Genomic DNA, 15950 nt, shown 5'->3' on the forward strand with positions numbered 1-15950 from the left:
GAACTCTTCTCAATGAAAAGTGTGTTCTAAATTAGTTTAACCCTCACAAATGATCCTCTCCATTGTCTTTTTCAGAGGTGGCCACAGTGGATACTAGACACTGACTCTTCTCCCAGAGGAGAGAACCAGAATCAACTACTTTTGCTGACCAATATATCCACTCTGTCAGTGGAGCAGAGAGCACTTTATATTCCTGAGAAGCAGGATGTGACAAATTCTGTTGGTCAATGACCACTCTAAGCTGTTTCTTCCCCTTCCCTTTTCCATGTGAGTTTTTTTTTTTTTCTTTAATTAAGATAACTTGACCTATTTCTACCATTGTAGAATTTATCATTTAACCTCAGGTTGCCAATACACAAGGAGCTATTCTGGACCAACCTGAGAATAATGCATGTTGCTGAGAGATGGATGCAGTAACTGGCCTAGCACCTGCAGAAGGAGGGAGTTTTGAGATGTATGTAAAAGAGTTGCACCATTGCAGGTGATAACAATTATGATGCTGCATGTATGAGAAGGAGAGTGTGCGTACGGACATCAAACAGCTCAGGAGATTATAGTGGACAATAATTGTTTTCACCTGCCAGTATCCCAGGTTTCCTTTATAAAAGCTTTCTTCCCTGATGCTTGAGCCAAACAGTTCTAGAAGGGCTAAACCTATACCTCTACAGCTTGGTTGGCATGTAACCCAAAATTGGTGTGTAAATTTATTCCATCTTCTCGGCTCAGTGAATGAATTAGGAAAGCTTACGTGATCCAAGTCAGATGAATAGAGTCAGCCACAGTTTTGAAGGAATGATTGGGAAAGACACATACTTTCCAAGGGATTGCTTGGCCGGTAGGATGTACGTTTGCAGCTCTCAGGGACTATCCTGCCACCAGGGAGAGACTGCCTGAAAAGGAAGCTTGGGGAAGCGAAAGCAAAGTGAGAACAAGAGTAAGAAAGAGAAAATGAGAGCCAATAAATATCCTTTTTGCTTAGCCATTTGGAGTAGGTGTAGTCTATTTGTCTGGAGCTCAGCACCTGTGAAGGCTCTCCTTTTGGTTAGGAAGTTTCTTTTCTCCCCAAATTAGACATCAGAAATTATGCTTTCTTCACCCCCCTTGTAGCTAGCTGGGCCCAAGCATGTGACTCAGGCCCCATCAGACATCCTTGTGAAATTTCTTTGAGATGAGAGCAATGTGAGAAAGAAATGCCACATGGAATCCATTTTTGCCAGTGAGAGTGACACCACTACCACTTGGCCTTCAGAGGTGGCATTATTGAGTTCCTATAACAGGGCTGGCAGTAGTGCTTGTGTCAATAAAGTTCCTGCTGGCAGTGCAAAATGTAGCATTGAATGCTAGGAGGTGAAGACAGTAGCAGCGTCTTCAGGCTAATCCTGACAACTGTTTGTGGTGGTATCCTGGAAGTTCATCCTTGAGCCTGGCTCTCTAGCCCTCCTGGCAATTCTGTGACCTACCAAATATCCTTTAATAGTTTTCTTTTTGGCTTAATCAACCAGTTAGTTTTTGTCACTTTCAACTAAAACTTCTGGTACTAATGTAAAAATCAGTAAAAACTTGATAGACATATAAATGAATGAATGGCAATTCTGCGAGGTAGACATTATACTTCCATTGTACAGAGGAAAAATTGGCTCAGTAATATTAAGTTCATCCTGTCCAAGATCATGTAGTTAATAAATCCTAGAGTAAAGATTTGAATTTTGCTCTTTTTTAAATCTCCAAAGTTCATGTTTTTGAAATAATTTTGTGGCAGAGTAGACAGGCTTGCGCAGAATTCATTCTACCCTTCTTATAGAGTGCCTTCCTATACTGCAGAGGCTAGAAAACTAAAAGTGACATTCCTCAGACTTTCACGCAGCTAGGAATATGGTTAGGATCCACCAATAAGATGTACTTGTGTGAAAATTTAAGTTAGCACTGAGTCAAGTAGGAAGGAAGGCAGTGCCCAGGCCTTCATTTTGATGGTACGAATCAGTTACAGTATGGTTTGGGGCCAACAGTTGAGGCCACAACTTTCTGATTCCCAAATTGTGGCAAGGTAGTGTGATCTTGGATCTGGTGAGTAGTATAGTGGTTTTCTGATTCGCAGCTTCCAGATTATTGCAGAGATAGTTCTCTAGACAGGTCAGCTCTGTAGTGTTGTTCTGGAATCCAGCCCACAGCCCACTCCTCCAGTCCCTGTAACTGTGGGCATGGGATTTCCTGTAGCCAATCCTTTCTTGCTAAAACTACTAGAATGGTTTCCATTACCTGTTTCTGAATCTTGTTTAATACGAGCATGGATAGAGGTCAAGTACTACATAACCAAGCAGCAGTACACAGAGATTCTTATCTTTTCTGAGCTGCAATTAAAGAGGAAAAAAAAGCATGCATTCAAGGTAAATTTATGTATTTCAATAATAAGCACCGGGGACTTTGTGCTCTTGCCACACCTGTAATCTCCAGAAACTGGGTGTATCAGTCAGCGTACCGGCAGGAAACAGAAGGCTCATTCACAATGGAAACTCTGAGGAGACTTTAATAAAGACTAATTTTGGCCGGATGCGGTGACTCATGCCTGTAACCCTAGCACTTTGGGAGGCCAAGGCGGGCAGATCACTTGAGGCCAGGAGTTTGAGACCAGCCTGGCCAACATGGCGAAACCCTGTCTCTACTCAAAAAAAAAAAGAAAAAAAAAATTACCCAGGCGTGGTGGTGGGCACCTGTAATCCCAGCTACTCGAGAGGCCGAGGCAGGAGAATCACTTGAACCCCGGAGGCAGAGGTTGCAGTGAGCCAAGATTGCGCCACTGCACTCCAGCCTGGGTGACAGAGTGAGATCCTCTTTAAAATATAAATAAATAAATAAATAAAGACTCGTTTTTACTTATTTTTATTTTTTATTTCTATTTATTTACTTTTTTAGAGACGAGGTCTCGCTATGTGCCTTGGCTGGTCTCACATTCTTCCCACCTTGGCCTCCCAAAGTGGTGGGATTACAGACGTGAGTCACCATGCCCAGCCTAAACGAGTTTTTAAAAATATAGACTGCGCATAGAGAACCACAGGGGTCATACGGTGCCCCTAGACCTGAAGCAACAAGTGGAGGAATCTATTATGGAAACCTGAAGACAGCCAGGTAGAGAGGGTGCTTTACTGGAGCTGTGACCTCTGGTTGTGGAATGCAGTCATGGCAACCTCACAGGCAAGGCGCAGGGAGGGAGCAACCTCACACTCAACTGTTTTTTCAATCTCCTGCACATTTGCTGAGCTCACCTGGAAGCCACAGGACACAAGCCCGTGCTGTAGTCCTCATAGGACAGTCTGCCAGGGTGGAGAAAGATGGAACATGGATCTAAAGGGCAAATGGGAGAGATCTAGCACACCACGTGAAAAAACCAAAAACCTCAGTGCAGTAAGAGATCCTGAAGAATGCAGGCTGAAGTATTTTGTGCTGCTTAATTTTATAAGGCTCACAAATTGAGTTTCTTCATTCTTTTTTTTTTTTTTTTTTAGACAGTCTCACTCTTCGCCTAGGCTGGAGTGCAGTGGCGTGATCTTGGCTCACTGCAACCTCTGCCTCCTGGGTTCAGCGATTCTCCTGCCTCAGCCTCCTGAGTAGCTGGGATTACAGGTGCGCACCACCAAGCCCAGCTAATTGTTGTATTTTTAGTAGAGATGGGGTTTTGCTGTGTTGGCCAGGCTGGTCTCCAATTCCTGACCTCAAGTGATCCACCCACCTTGGCCTTCCAAAGTGCTAGGATTACAGACATGAGCCACTGGGGCCTGATCTGAGTTTGTTCATTCTTTTTAAAGATAGTCAACATAATCTGCTCATGTGATTTGAGGTCCTTTCACTTAGTTTAGCACACAGTGCCATGGAGTATGAGAAGTGAAAAGTACTCTAGAGATCTCACTGAACACACTCACTCCATAGATGAGGAAGTCAAGACTTAGGAACATGATACAAATTCCTCCAAAGTCACATATCCAAAAAGTTGCATAACCAGTATGCACACCCAAATCTACTGATGCCCAGTCCAGGGCTTCTTCCACTATTGGCAGTTAAAATCCGTGCTGGACACACAAGTTGTGCTCATTACAAAGTGCCAGACTATGATGCAGCTGCAGTCTGAGCCTGGAGCATCCCTCTGCCTTAGTCTTATTATTCTCTTCATTTTAAACATTTACCTGAGAAGCTGAATTCCAAAGACACTTTCCCTAAAAATAACTCAAAGACATGCAGGAGGAAATTAGCATAATGTATTTTTTCAGCTATAATTTACAGTGTGTAATCTAAAAATGTGCGACAAAGCAATGCTAGTAGTGCAGAGAAAATTCCCCTGGGATATTTGATTCCATTTAAAAACACCTCAGTATGGGGGGATGTGGGAGCAGCAGCCTGTGACACACTTCCATCAGGGCAAAATGTTATTCCAGTGATTCACAGCGAGAGGCCTGACAAACACTTTGAGTCGATATAAAGGTTCTTGCCATCAGGATAAAATGAGAATTGCAGTGGGTGGTCCCATTCTAGCCTCATGTCTCCTTCTACTTCTGTCCTGGCTTAGGTGGTTGCCCTGGAAACAGTGGGGTAGCAAACAAAACCATTTGGAACAACTTTTAGAAAGCCTTATGCACAGAGGCCTAATGTTTATTTGTTGCTGCCTTTTCCAAAGGCTTTCTTCCCCTGAGAGGGTGTGCTTCTTGGACTACCTTGAAAGCTAGTTCATGTTAAAGTCTTTGGCAGGGTCCAGTTGGAGGGCTGGCCAGAGTTTGGCAGAGAACAGGAGAAAGGGGCTTTGCCTATCATTATTCAGCTTTGGATCCTCACACAGATGGCCCTGATCTCCTCCTCCCCCACCTAAGAATTTTTCTAAAATGACACCCAAGTTTTTCTTGGCAGAAGTTATAATTCCTGGCAAACAGTTCACTGCAGCTCTAATTATGATGACAGCTTTAATGGAGAAGATAATCATATTAAATGGTTCTTATTCAGTTCCATGTGATGAATTAGTGATTACCATAAAATGTGTTAAGCAGCTAAAAGTAAGGGGAAGGGATAATGTACTGAGCTACAAGTTGAGGTTTGAGGGATTCCCAAACTGGGTAGGAGACAGGATAAAATGAATTTCATCGGATACCAGGGGTGATCAGGCATCAAGGGAAGGTATTCTCAATAAACTGACTTGGCAGGACTCTTCCTAAAACTAAGTTAGGCAGACCAAAGACAGGATGGGGACCGGGGAGAGGCCTAGTCGAGAAGAGGGTTCAGGGGAACCTGACTGAAGTTTGGTAAAGAAGTCTTTATCATATCCACCACTCATACAACATACTTGTAAATACTGTGACTCGGATATGGGAAGGTAAGAATGAAAAGGAGGGAAAGAGGAAGGGAAGAAAGGAAGGGAGGGAGGAAGAAAGGAAAGTTAGTAAAATTGCCTTCCGAATTCAGGCTCTTCTGTACGTTGTTACAAAGTTGTTTGCGGGGAAACACATTTGGCCTTTGAACCAGCCAAAGGACATTAAGGGCCAGTTTTAAAAATAAGGAGGAGATCAAACTGAGTAACACTGTATGACTCTAAAGCAATGAGCTGGTAGTTCTTGTGTGGTTTGTGAATAGGGTGACCAAACTTAATCCATTTTGCCTGGAACTTTACCAGTTTTAGGACTGGACATCTCCCTCAGTTCCAGGTAAATCAAGAAGATTTGCCTAAGACTGTCCCAGTTCTATAGCCCCACATTCTGGAAAAGAGAAATAATCAGTCACCCTATTCATCAAAAGAGCTCTGAAGGTAGTTCCTAACAAGAAGTTCCAAAATCAGAGTCATAGCACCTGACAAACTAGGCTTCCAATATAAGGGTTATTTAGAAAACAAAAACAAAACAGCCTCATTCATTTAGTCACATATTATGTGAGAAAATAAATATTCACCCTGACTCCTATTTAATTAGAAGTACCTTTACTTAGATACTTTGATTCAAATACAGGGCACAAACACCTCTCTACAAATGTTTGGTTGAAGAAAGCTTATTTACCTAATTAGAATATTTATGTGCCATCATGTATGTTTTATTTTTATATTAATATATCTCTTTGTGTTTTATTATAAAAATTTTGCTTTGAAAAAGACATTCAAATTTGTTTTTCATTCATCTGTAAGCTACAATACGTGTAGTTACTATGTGTAGTAATCAAAGCGTGTGTGCGTGTGTGTGGTCTTCCATGGGGAAGCAACCTTCTTTATCCTCATCTTCTCCAAACCCTAATTCATTTGTACTTTCGCTCATTTTCCCAAGGGGTGTGTTATTCCTTTAGAAGGCATTTTTAATGGCTAGAGAAAGATAAAGAAGGCTGAATAGCGAAGCCCTGCTCAGAAAGCCCTGTTGCTTCTGCTGCTGCTTTGAATAACATGGTTACACTGTGTTATCCTTCTAAAATCTACTTTACATGGTTTCTCATATGTGTGAGGACCTTCATCCCTGAGAATGGTTTCTCATATGTGTGAGGACCTTCATCCCTGAGAAGTGGGGGCCTACGCAGGCTGGGAAGAAATGTGGTAGCTGGGAGCCTGAGACACGTCTGAGGCTCATTGGAGCTGAAGAGGTAGAGATTCAGCGGAAGCATTCTAGGGAGAAGCTGAATTTAAAACCACTTGGGCAGTACCGAAGAACCATCTTTTCTAAAAGGTTGGGTAGAGACAGAGTATCCATCCAAATATGAGGACAAACGGAAAATCCATTGTGAGCAAGCAAGTTTAGAACACGGTATAGAGGGAGAAGGTAAAAAAATATATATTTAAGGTAGTTTTCTTACTGTTTTTATAGGATGCCAGCAGCCTTAGCCTGATGGGGGAGGAGGCTCTAACCAGGTCTGGCTCTTCTTCCACATCGCACTCCATTGGGTGGTGTTTTTCACTGGGTGGCTACAAAGTCTTAACATGTTTAGGTGGGTTCTTAGTTGAGGTGGGGGCATTTCATGTGTTCGCTTCTCTAGCGGACATCCTTTCTCAAGGACAGGTACCAGATCTGGCAGTGGTACTTCTGAAAATCCAGAACCTTTTGCAAGATGCGTGGGCTCTTCTAACTCAGTTGTCAGGGTAAATTACTGGGCTCTGGGTCTAGGGCAGTGAACTGAACTAGCATGAGCTGGCTGAAACAGACCTCATCTCTGCTTTTACTAAGAAAATAGAAACAAGCAGAAGACAACATTAACATTTCCCATCATCGTTCTCATTAAGTTTTGCCTTTCCTTCCTTGGTGATGGAAAAACTGTACTGGACTCTCAGTCCTCACAGACCTTGTGACTTAAGCCCTGGATTCCCCGTCATCTATTCAAAGGCTTTGCTCTTTTCATCACTCACCGTCTCCACCATCTCTACATCTCCACTCTCTATTTGATCATTCCCGTAGCATATACGCACGATATAATATCTCCTGTCTTTAAAAAACCTGTCCTCCCTAGAATTACACCCTCCTTCAACTACTCCCTCCTGCTTCTCAGGCCTCCTTACATCATTATTTCTAAAGCAAGTTGTCAAACTCAGTGTCTCTCCACTTCCTCATTTCATGATCTTTCATTCTCCTCCAATCATGTCTTCTTCCCTATGATTGCACCAAAGTCATTTTTCTCAGGATCACCAGTGAGCTCCACATGTCTTAAATCCTTTGAACAATTTCCCAGCCCTTCTATTACTCGACCTCTCAGTGGATTTGATCTGACTTGGTGAACCACTTGGATTCTGAGTCAACGCACTGTCTCGGTTTTCCTCCTGTGTCCCAGATTGGCTTCTTCTGAGTCTGCTGTATCCTTCCTCTTATTCCTCATTTTAAAATTTCTTTAAACATCTTCTGTTCTTTAAATACACTCATTCACTTTATAGGAGATCTTATCCAGTCCCATGGCTTTAATTTCTATCTCTCTGTCAATAACTCCCAGATCTATATTCTCTAGCCCTGACATTTCCCCTGAGCTCCAGCCTTAACATATTCTGCCACCTACTTGACATTTCCATTAGATGTCTAATAAGCATTTCAAATTGAACATTTTCAAAATAGTACTTGGTCTTATCTCCCAAACCTGTTTTTCTTACAGTTTCATACGCTGCAGCTCCTGGCTTTACCATTCATCCAGCAGCTTAGGATGTAGGTTTGAGGCTCATTCTTGACCACTCTATTCCTCTTACACTCACATATCATAAAAATCCAATTGTGTGGGCCCCTGCCAGACCCGACTACCTCCATTACTGATGGCCAGGCTATCTTCAAAATTGCCAGCAGATGATTTCCAGGATTGGTGCTGTAGTCTTCCCTCATGTGTCTATGGCTCCCAGGATTGGGTATGAAATGGTAAACCCAAAGTGCTTGAGGAAGGTGACTCTGGTGCAAACTGAGTTTCTGCATCTAATTTAGCCACTCCAGCTCTATGACAAGTGATTCTTAATCCCAAGGAAGAGGAGCAATTATACTCTTTCAAAAGCCAGTTTCCTAGAGAAGGAAACCCAGGGGTGGAGACTTCAGGGCTGGGTCTTCCAAGCACTACATATTGCTCATCTCAGTGGATGGAGACATTCATGTGGACTGGGCTGGGTCAGGTGGTCAGGGGAAGGTTGAAGTAACTTAAGTAAGGCTTGTTAGGAGACTGCATTTGCATCTGAGAACCAAGAAAAGCCTCCATCCCTTTTAAGCACATCAATTATTACAACAGACCATGAAAAGAAATGCATAGGGAATTGTCTAATGAATTCCAGGAATTGATAAATATATTTGATAAATCATGTGGGCTCTTCCTCTGGGACTACAAACACTTGAAGTGCCCAAGATATTGCAGATATCTTGACCGGACAGAATACAGCCCAGCAATTCTTCCATTCTCTTGGACATGTACTTTTCAGGGTTGGCCTGCAGGTGGTGGTATAGCCCACAGAGGACTACAGAGGACTGTATGGACAAAGGACACACAACATGTTAGATTCAGATTCGTATATTAGGATTTCGTCCAAGTAGCTCGTGCCTCCTTGATCCTGCATGAGAAGATGACTAGGGCCCGCACAACCAAAATGACACCATAATCTGCCAGATACCCGCTATCCCATTGATGTCAAAGCTCTCGGAGAAGTAAGCTGGGTTATCTACAACCTCCTCCCTATCCAGGCAGAGGATAAGAGAAAAACTCCCTGCCAGATACACTCAAAATGCACTTCCCACGTGAGGTTGCTAGTGCCTTTAAAGAGAGGGCATCTGTGGGTTAAGTGGCCAATTCATCATGGTGCTGGTGTTGCTGCTCCCAGACTCAGTACATGAAGTTAGCATCCTCCCTTTCCCCACACATTTTCCACCCCCGCGAAAGCCTTGTAAATAGAATCGCTGTCCATCACTGGCTTGGCAGGAAGCCAAACATATTTGTAGTGGGGTCACAAATTCATTCACTCTGTACTCAGATGTGCAAGGAAAATGTAGCTTCTATATTTCTCCATAACTCATCTACTCATCCACAGGGAATTGGGAAAAAGAACCCTAAATTTATCCCCTTCAGTTAAACTTAGTTCAGCTCAATGATTCAGATGCCTTCTTTATGTAAATTATCTTTAGTTTCTTTAGGTAAACTATGGTCTTTACATTTTCTCTCCATCTCTTTGTTCTCCTCCAAGTTAGTGACTCTGTCTCTGTTCAGTGGGGTCTGTAAGAATTTAGATGAGCCACACAGCAGAGATGTTATCTGAATTCTTACTGATCAAAGGTGAAGGGCTAGATTTTCTGTTTACTGGACTGGTGATCACTGAAGGTTGATTTTTCTGGTTTGGCTTTTTGAGGTAAAGTAATTCCCTCTGGAATCTGTGGTTCTGGTCATCTCAAAGTTTTTACTCAGGTACCTCTTTGTTTTGACCAGAGCCCTCTCTCTGGTGTACCTCTGTGCTCTCAAAACTTCTGTGTCTCATCAGAACACATGGGACTTGCTGGATCACTTGTACAACATCCAGGCTCAAGCTCATCTATCAACTCGCCTACTATACCACCTCCTCACCATCACTCCTTGCCAAGACTCTGGCTTCTGGCCTTCTCATTTCTTCTTTGTCTTCCTCATTTCTTCCATAATTCCTTGGAACTGGAAGGGGCAGTCTTTGGGCAACTCATTCACCCATGTACTATCTCCCTTCCAGGGTAGAGCAATGCATATTGTGACCTAGCTTTCCTAGGTGGTAAGGTTATCTTCTTTATTCTTAAGAAAAAAACACTAAGAGTTGAGGGCCCCATCTTAGTTCATGGTATGCCTTAAATCTGAATTTAAAAATCCTTTCTGGACAAAGCCTAAGTCTTGCTATAGATCAGTATGAACAATAATCAAAGCACAAAGGTCAGAAATTACCTTGTTGTTTTAGAGTTATGCTGTGCAAAATGGTACTAGCTCCATATGTCTATGTAATTTTAATTTTTAAATAATTAAGATTTTTAAATTCAGGTCCTCCATCATACTAGCTACAATTCAAGTTTTCGGAAGCCACATGGGGATAGTGGCCACTATATTGGACATGAAATATATAAAATATTAGCAGCATCACAGAAAGTTATATCAGACAGTTATTCTAGAGGCTGTCTACCCTTTACCCTTTTCCCTTTTCTAAGGCATGAAAACGCTTTTCCTTTTGGCAATGGAGTCTCACTCTATTGTTCTGGATGGAGTGCAGCAGAGCAGTCTCACGTCTCTGCAACATCCACCTACCAGGTTCAAGCAATTCTCCAGCCTCAGACTCCGGAGTAGCTGGGATTACAGGCGCCCGCCACCAAGCCCAGTTAAGTTTTGTATTTTTAGTAGCGATGTGGTTTCACCATGTTTGCCAGGCTGGTCTTGAACTCCTGACCCCAAGGTCCACATTGACCTCCCAAAGCGCTGGGATTACAGGCTTGAGACACTGCTCCTGGCCTAAAATGCTTTTATAGATGGGTGGGAGCTTCCCAGAAGAAAAAACAATTACTTATAATGGCCGTTGCTCTGCACTCCCAAGACACTGGGTTAGTCAATAAACCCCACCCACTTCCCCAAGTGCCAGTAGTATTCTTCTCTGTTTCTCCTAAGGAGAGGCTACATAATTTATGGAGCCCAGTAAAAAGCAAAACTTTATTCACAAATTATTTTGAATTTCAAGCTATCAACACCAGAGCATGAATCCAAGTACAAGGTCTGAGGGCGGGTCCCAGTATGACTGCATAGGGCTTGCACCTAGGAAGCTGGCCTTCTTTGAAGAGAATTGCACCCAACAGAGATGTAAAGGCAGCACTGTGGGCTCACTGGGGAATTTACTCAAGAGCAGCAATGCCAGAGCCCACAGCTGCATTAGTGCTGGCCAGGCTCAGATGTTAACTCTGACAGCTGCCCAGGGAATGCCTGTGGCTAGAGGGAGCCACCCAGCCAAAAAGAAGTGACAGGAAATAAGGGCCCCAACATGTTGTATTGGAAAGCCCATTGCTGGAAGCTCTGGGCATGTCAGCTGCTTCCAGCTGGGCATGTTTCTATCATAGCCAGGGGTGTGTCCAGCCAGGAAGGCTGAGACCTGTCAAGTCCATCATATTAGAAACTGCTGAAGGATGGGGGAAAGGCAACACACCCAGGAACTACAGCACAGAGAACTATGGCCAGCTTTCTTACCTGGACTCTGGCTGTGAGCAGAGCATGGGGTCCAGGAGCCTGTGTGAAGAGGAGGTCTTACCTCCCTAACCTGAGAGGCAAAGGGATTTGAGGGGAGGCCAGAACGACAGCCACTCAGAACTTCAAAATGAATCATCAATACAGAGGAGCGAGACAGAGAAAAAGAATCTAGGCTGGGTGTGGTGGCTCACACCTGCAATCCCAGCACTTTGGAAGGCTGAGGTGGGTGAATCACTTGAGGTCAGGAGTTCGAGACCAGCCTTGCCAACATGGTGAAATCCTGTCTCCATTAAAAATACAAAAATTAGCCGGGTGTAGTGTAGTGGCAGGTACCTGTAATTCCACCTACTCAGGAGGCTGAGGCAGGAGAATCGCTTGAACCCAGGAGACAGAGGCTGCAGTGAGCTGAGATTGCGCACTGCATTCTAGCCTGGGTGACAAGAGCAAAACTCCGTCTCAAAAAAAAAAAAAAGTCTACTTGTAAGTGAACTAGATGGAAACAGAGGAAAGCAGACAAAAACAAAAAGATGTGAGGTGGAAGGTGAGACTTGGAACTTGTAAACAGTCTGTAAGATAAGTAAATTAACTCCCACAGCTTTTTAGAGTATAGTAGATTGGTACCTACACATAGAAATATTGGCAAAATGCAGTAAAAAATAATTTTTAAATAAACAGCTGAAGCAAAAGGAAGAAAAAGGTTTTAGAATAAAGAGAGAAAACAAAGCCACAGTGGGTTCAATCTGACTTGACCCCAACTCAGCTGATGGGCTCAGTGGTTCTTGTGCAGAATTCTCCTTGGATGCCCTTGCTGCTCATATTGACTCCTGGCTTTTGGGCCTGGGGGACCCAGGCCCTGGGCCACCTTCTCTGCTTAGGTTCAGAAGCTGCAAAAGAGAACTGCCTGAACTTCCTGAGACACAGGCTCTGGAGACCCAGGAGGTGTCGTTGGAGGAAAACCCTTGAAGAGCTACTACTGCCATGAAGAGGGAAGTAGAAAAGTCCAACTCCTCAGTCTGAAAAAGTAGTATGGAATCCTGGGCTTTTTGTTTCTCCCGGGGATCTTTTAAATTTTAATCCTACCTTCTAACTTCCAGTATGAAGAAAAGGGGAGAATAAATTAAAAACGACTGGGTAAGGTGGCTTACACCTGTAATCCCAGCATTTTGGGAGGCTGAGGAGGGCAGGTCACTTGAGGTCAGGAGTTAAAGACCAGCCTGACCAACATGGCAAAACCCCATCTCTACCAAAAATACAAAAATTAGCTGGGTGTGATGGTGCACACTTTTAATCCCAACTACTCGGGAGGCTGAGGCAGGAGGATCCCTTGAACCCGGGAGGTGGAGGCTGCAGTGAGCTGAGATCATGCCAGTGCACCACTTCAGCCTGGGCAACAGAGTGAAAAAGAAAAGAAAGAAAAAGACTAGCTAAACCTAATAGAAAGTAGAAAAGAAGAATAAAGAATCAAAGTTAAAGAATGATAACTGGCTGAAGGAGGATTGCTTGAACCTGGGAGGTGGAGGTTGTAGTGAGCCAAGATCGCATCACTGCACTCCAGTCTGGTTGACAAAGTGAGACTCCGACTCAAAAAAAAAAAAAAAAAAAAAAAAAGATAAATAGAAAGCACAACATGAACCATGTATCAATAATCAAAATACATATAAATATTAACATATTGAATTTCCGTACAAAAAGATGGAAGTTCTCAGGATTTTAAAAAATTCAGCCAAGAGACTACCTAGAACATGATAAGACAGAGAGATTATTATGTAAATAGATGGATAAACTGTACTAGAAAAATATTTTTTTAATTAAACATAACAATATTATCATTTTTAAAACTTTAAGGCAAAATAAAAGTAATGGAAAAAGAGGGCCACTATATAATGATAAAAGAATAAAAAGAATTCACATTGAAGAAATAGTAAGTTGGAACTTCAGTATGTATGTATGTGTGTGTATACACAATACACTGTCAAAATTATAAAGAGAAAATGATAAATGTATAATCATAGTGGTAGAAGATGCAAAGAACACAGGTAATTTCTACACCCAAAATTACAGGAAACGCATTCTTTTCATTATTTTTGTTGTTGTTACGGGCAGCCTCCTGAGCCAGAGGAGGCTCAGAGATTCCCAGGAAACACATTCTTTCTAGCACACATGAAACATTTATAAAAAGCATAATACGTCAAAAAGCAAATTTCGAACAAACACCAATGACCAAAATCACATAAAACATTCTCGGACAGCAATGCAATAAAATCAAAAATCAATATAATAGTTACACTGCCCCATTATTTTAGAAAGTTCTAAATAATTATTAAGGTAGAAAAATGAATAAAAAATACCAAATGTGTAACACCGCTCAATGAAAACATGAGTACCAAAACATGTGGCATGGAGTTTAAGCAGTATTTAGAAGGAAATTTAGAGCTTTAAATGCCTATAATGGAAGAGAAGGAAGCACACACCCGAAAGGTCAAAATGTTTAAAAATTAGAACAGAGAAAGTAGAAGGAAAAAAAAATCAAAAATAAGAGGAGAAATAGCCAAAATGAGAAAAAATCAATAAGGTTTCATATAGAAACAGTAACAGTTCATAACTCAATAAGGATTCATATATTCATATTCTATATGAAGACAATATGATTCAATCTATTTAAAACCCAATTCTTTTAGAAGACTAATAAAATAGACAAAACCTGGCAAGATTGATTGAGAGTGTAAGAGAAAAAAGTGGGAAAAAAGGACTTGACTATAAATTTTTAAAAGCATAAGAGAATACAATCAACATCATTATATTAACACATTTGACAATTTTTTTTTTTTTTTTTTTTTGAGACGGAGTCTGGCTCTGTCGCCCAGGCTGGAGTGCAGTGGCCGGATCTCAGCTCACTGCAAGCTCCGCCTCCCGGGTTTACGCCATTCTCCTGCCTCAGCCTCCAGAGTAGCTGGGACTACAGGCGCCCGCCACCTCGCCCGGCTAGTTTTTTGTATTTTTTAGTAGAGACGGGGTTTCACCGTAACACATTTGACAATTTAAATGGAATGGACAGTTTTCTAGAAATATGTAAATCACTAAAAGTGACGTGAAAAAGAAATGGCAATCTATTTATTTATACCCATTAAAAGAACTGAATCTACAGTTTAAAAAAAATCTATTCATTAAATACTATGCCAATCAAGTACTTACCCAAAGAGGTGAGTTTTACCAAATCTTCAAAGTTTATTTCCTGTATTGAACAGACTTTTTCATTCAGTGAAACAAAAATAGGAGAACTCTCTTTACTTCTTTTATAAGTATATTTTTGATACCCAAACTGGAAAAAGACAAAATGAGAAAAGAAAATAGTTGTTTTTTCTCACTTTTGAGCACATGTGCTCAAATATTTTAAAATAGCATCTAACTGAATTCAGCAATGCATTAAGACATCATATTAGATAAGGCACAAAGCAAATATAATAAAATAATTATAGAATCTGGTTGGTGGGCATAAGGGTGTTCACTGTATGGGCCAAATTTTTTGTATGTTTGAAGTTTTTCATATTAAAACCTTGCAAAAAGTAAGAAACAAAATCATTCTGTATTTACCACCTGTAAAAACATATCATGACAGAATACCAAGAATGGTTGAATATTAAAAATCTATCAATGTAATTCACCTCATTGATAAAGATGACAAATTTTATCAGGAAAATGAGGTTGTAGTCCATTTCCAGTTTGCCAATAGCTTTTTTTTTTTGCCATAAGTTGCTTTTTCATCAATTATATAATTATATAATTGAGCTTGGCTGTGAGTGGCAGAAAATTCCAAACTATATAGAATTTTATTTCTCTCGCAACTAAAAGACTGATTAGGTGGCCCAGAGCCAAGTTCCCTCTAATATTTTGAAATTTGGTAAGATCTTTATTCCTAAGATCACATCAAGTACAATATGATTGCTCCAATTCCAGTCATTACATCTGCATTCTAGGGGGCAGGAAGGAGAAAAGGGAGGAGTGATTATGTTTGCACTTTAGGGGTACTACTGGAATTTGCATATATCACTTCTACTTACATCCCAATGGCAGGAACTATGTTATATGCCCTCACCCACTTGAAGGTGGCAGTGAAATGCAGGCAATTTTCTTGACAGTGATGTCTCCAAATAAAATAGAGATTCTACAGAGGAAAAAAGGAAGAACCAATGTGAGAGGGAGGGATCAGCAATCTCTCCCAAGTATATAGCTGCCAAAAACCCAAGATAAACATGATACTTAGTGGTCAAACACTAGAAGCATTCTCTTTAGAGTCAGGAGCAAGTCAAGAGTGCCTGTTATCA

At 41.6% G+C, this 15950-nt stretch overlaps 1 protein-coding gene and 1 long non-coding RNA gene across 2 annotated transcripts in view; one reads left to right on the plus strand and one right to left on the minus strand.

Moving 5' to 3' along the window:
* The first annotated feature begins 404 nt into the window (after nucleotides 1-404).
* On the plus strand, nucleotides 405-13213 carry LOC140710398 (uncharacterized protein C9orf85-like). Its single transcript, XM_073011961.1, has 3 exons — nucleotides 405-454; nucleotides 3501-3571; nucleotides 10708-13213. Exons 1-3 carry the CDS (start codon nucleotides 405-407, stop codon nucleotides 10920-10922), a joined length of 336 nt encoding a protein of 111 aa, XP_072868062.1. The 3' UTR covers nucleotides 10923-13213.
* A 283-nt stretch (nucleotides 13214-13496) lies between these two features.
* LOC119628040 (uncharacterized) overlaps nucleotides 13497-15950 on the minus strand; it is a 90428-nt gene continuing 87974 nt past the window's right edge. Inside the window, exons 5-6 of the long non-coding RNA XR_005244333.2 lie at nucleotides 15687-15790; nucleotides 13497-14947 (exon numbers count right to left, since the gene is read on the minus strand). This is a non-coding gene — a long non-coding RNA (uncharacterized lncRNA). The remainder of the gene's footprint in view (nucleotides 14948-15686; nucleotides 15791-15950) is intronic.

Source organism: Chlorocebus sabaeus, chromosome 26 (genome assembly GCF_047675955.1).
Source record: "Chlorocebus sabaeus isolate Y175 chromosome 26, mChlSab1.0.hap1, whole genome shotgun sequence".
In the NCBI taxonomy this organism is placed as follows: Eukaryota; Metazoa; Chordata; class Mammalia; order Primates; family Cercopithecidae; genus Chlorocebus; species Chlorocebus sabaeus.

Excerpts from the sequence above, each read along its gene's own strand:
- LOC140710398 (XM_073011961.1), top strand. The coding sequence starts at position 405 with ATGGATGCAGTAACTGGCCTAGCACCTGCAGAAGGAGGGAGTTTTGAG. Across the intron at positions 455-3,500 it reads GAAGGAGGGAGTTTTGAGAT|ACAGTCTCACTCTTCGCCTA; the intron begins GTATGTAAAAGA and ends TTTTTTTTTTAG. Across the intron at positions 3,572-10,707 it reads CTGCAACCTCTGCCTCCTGG|GTTCAAGCAATTCTCCAGCC; the intron begins GTTCAGCGATTC and ends TCCACCTACCAG.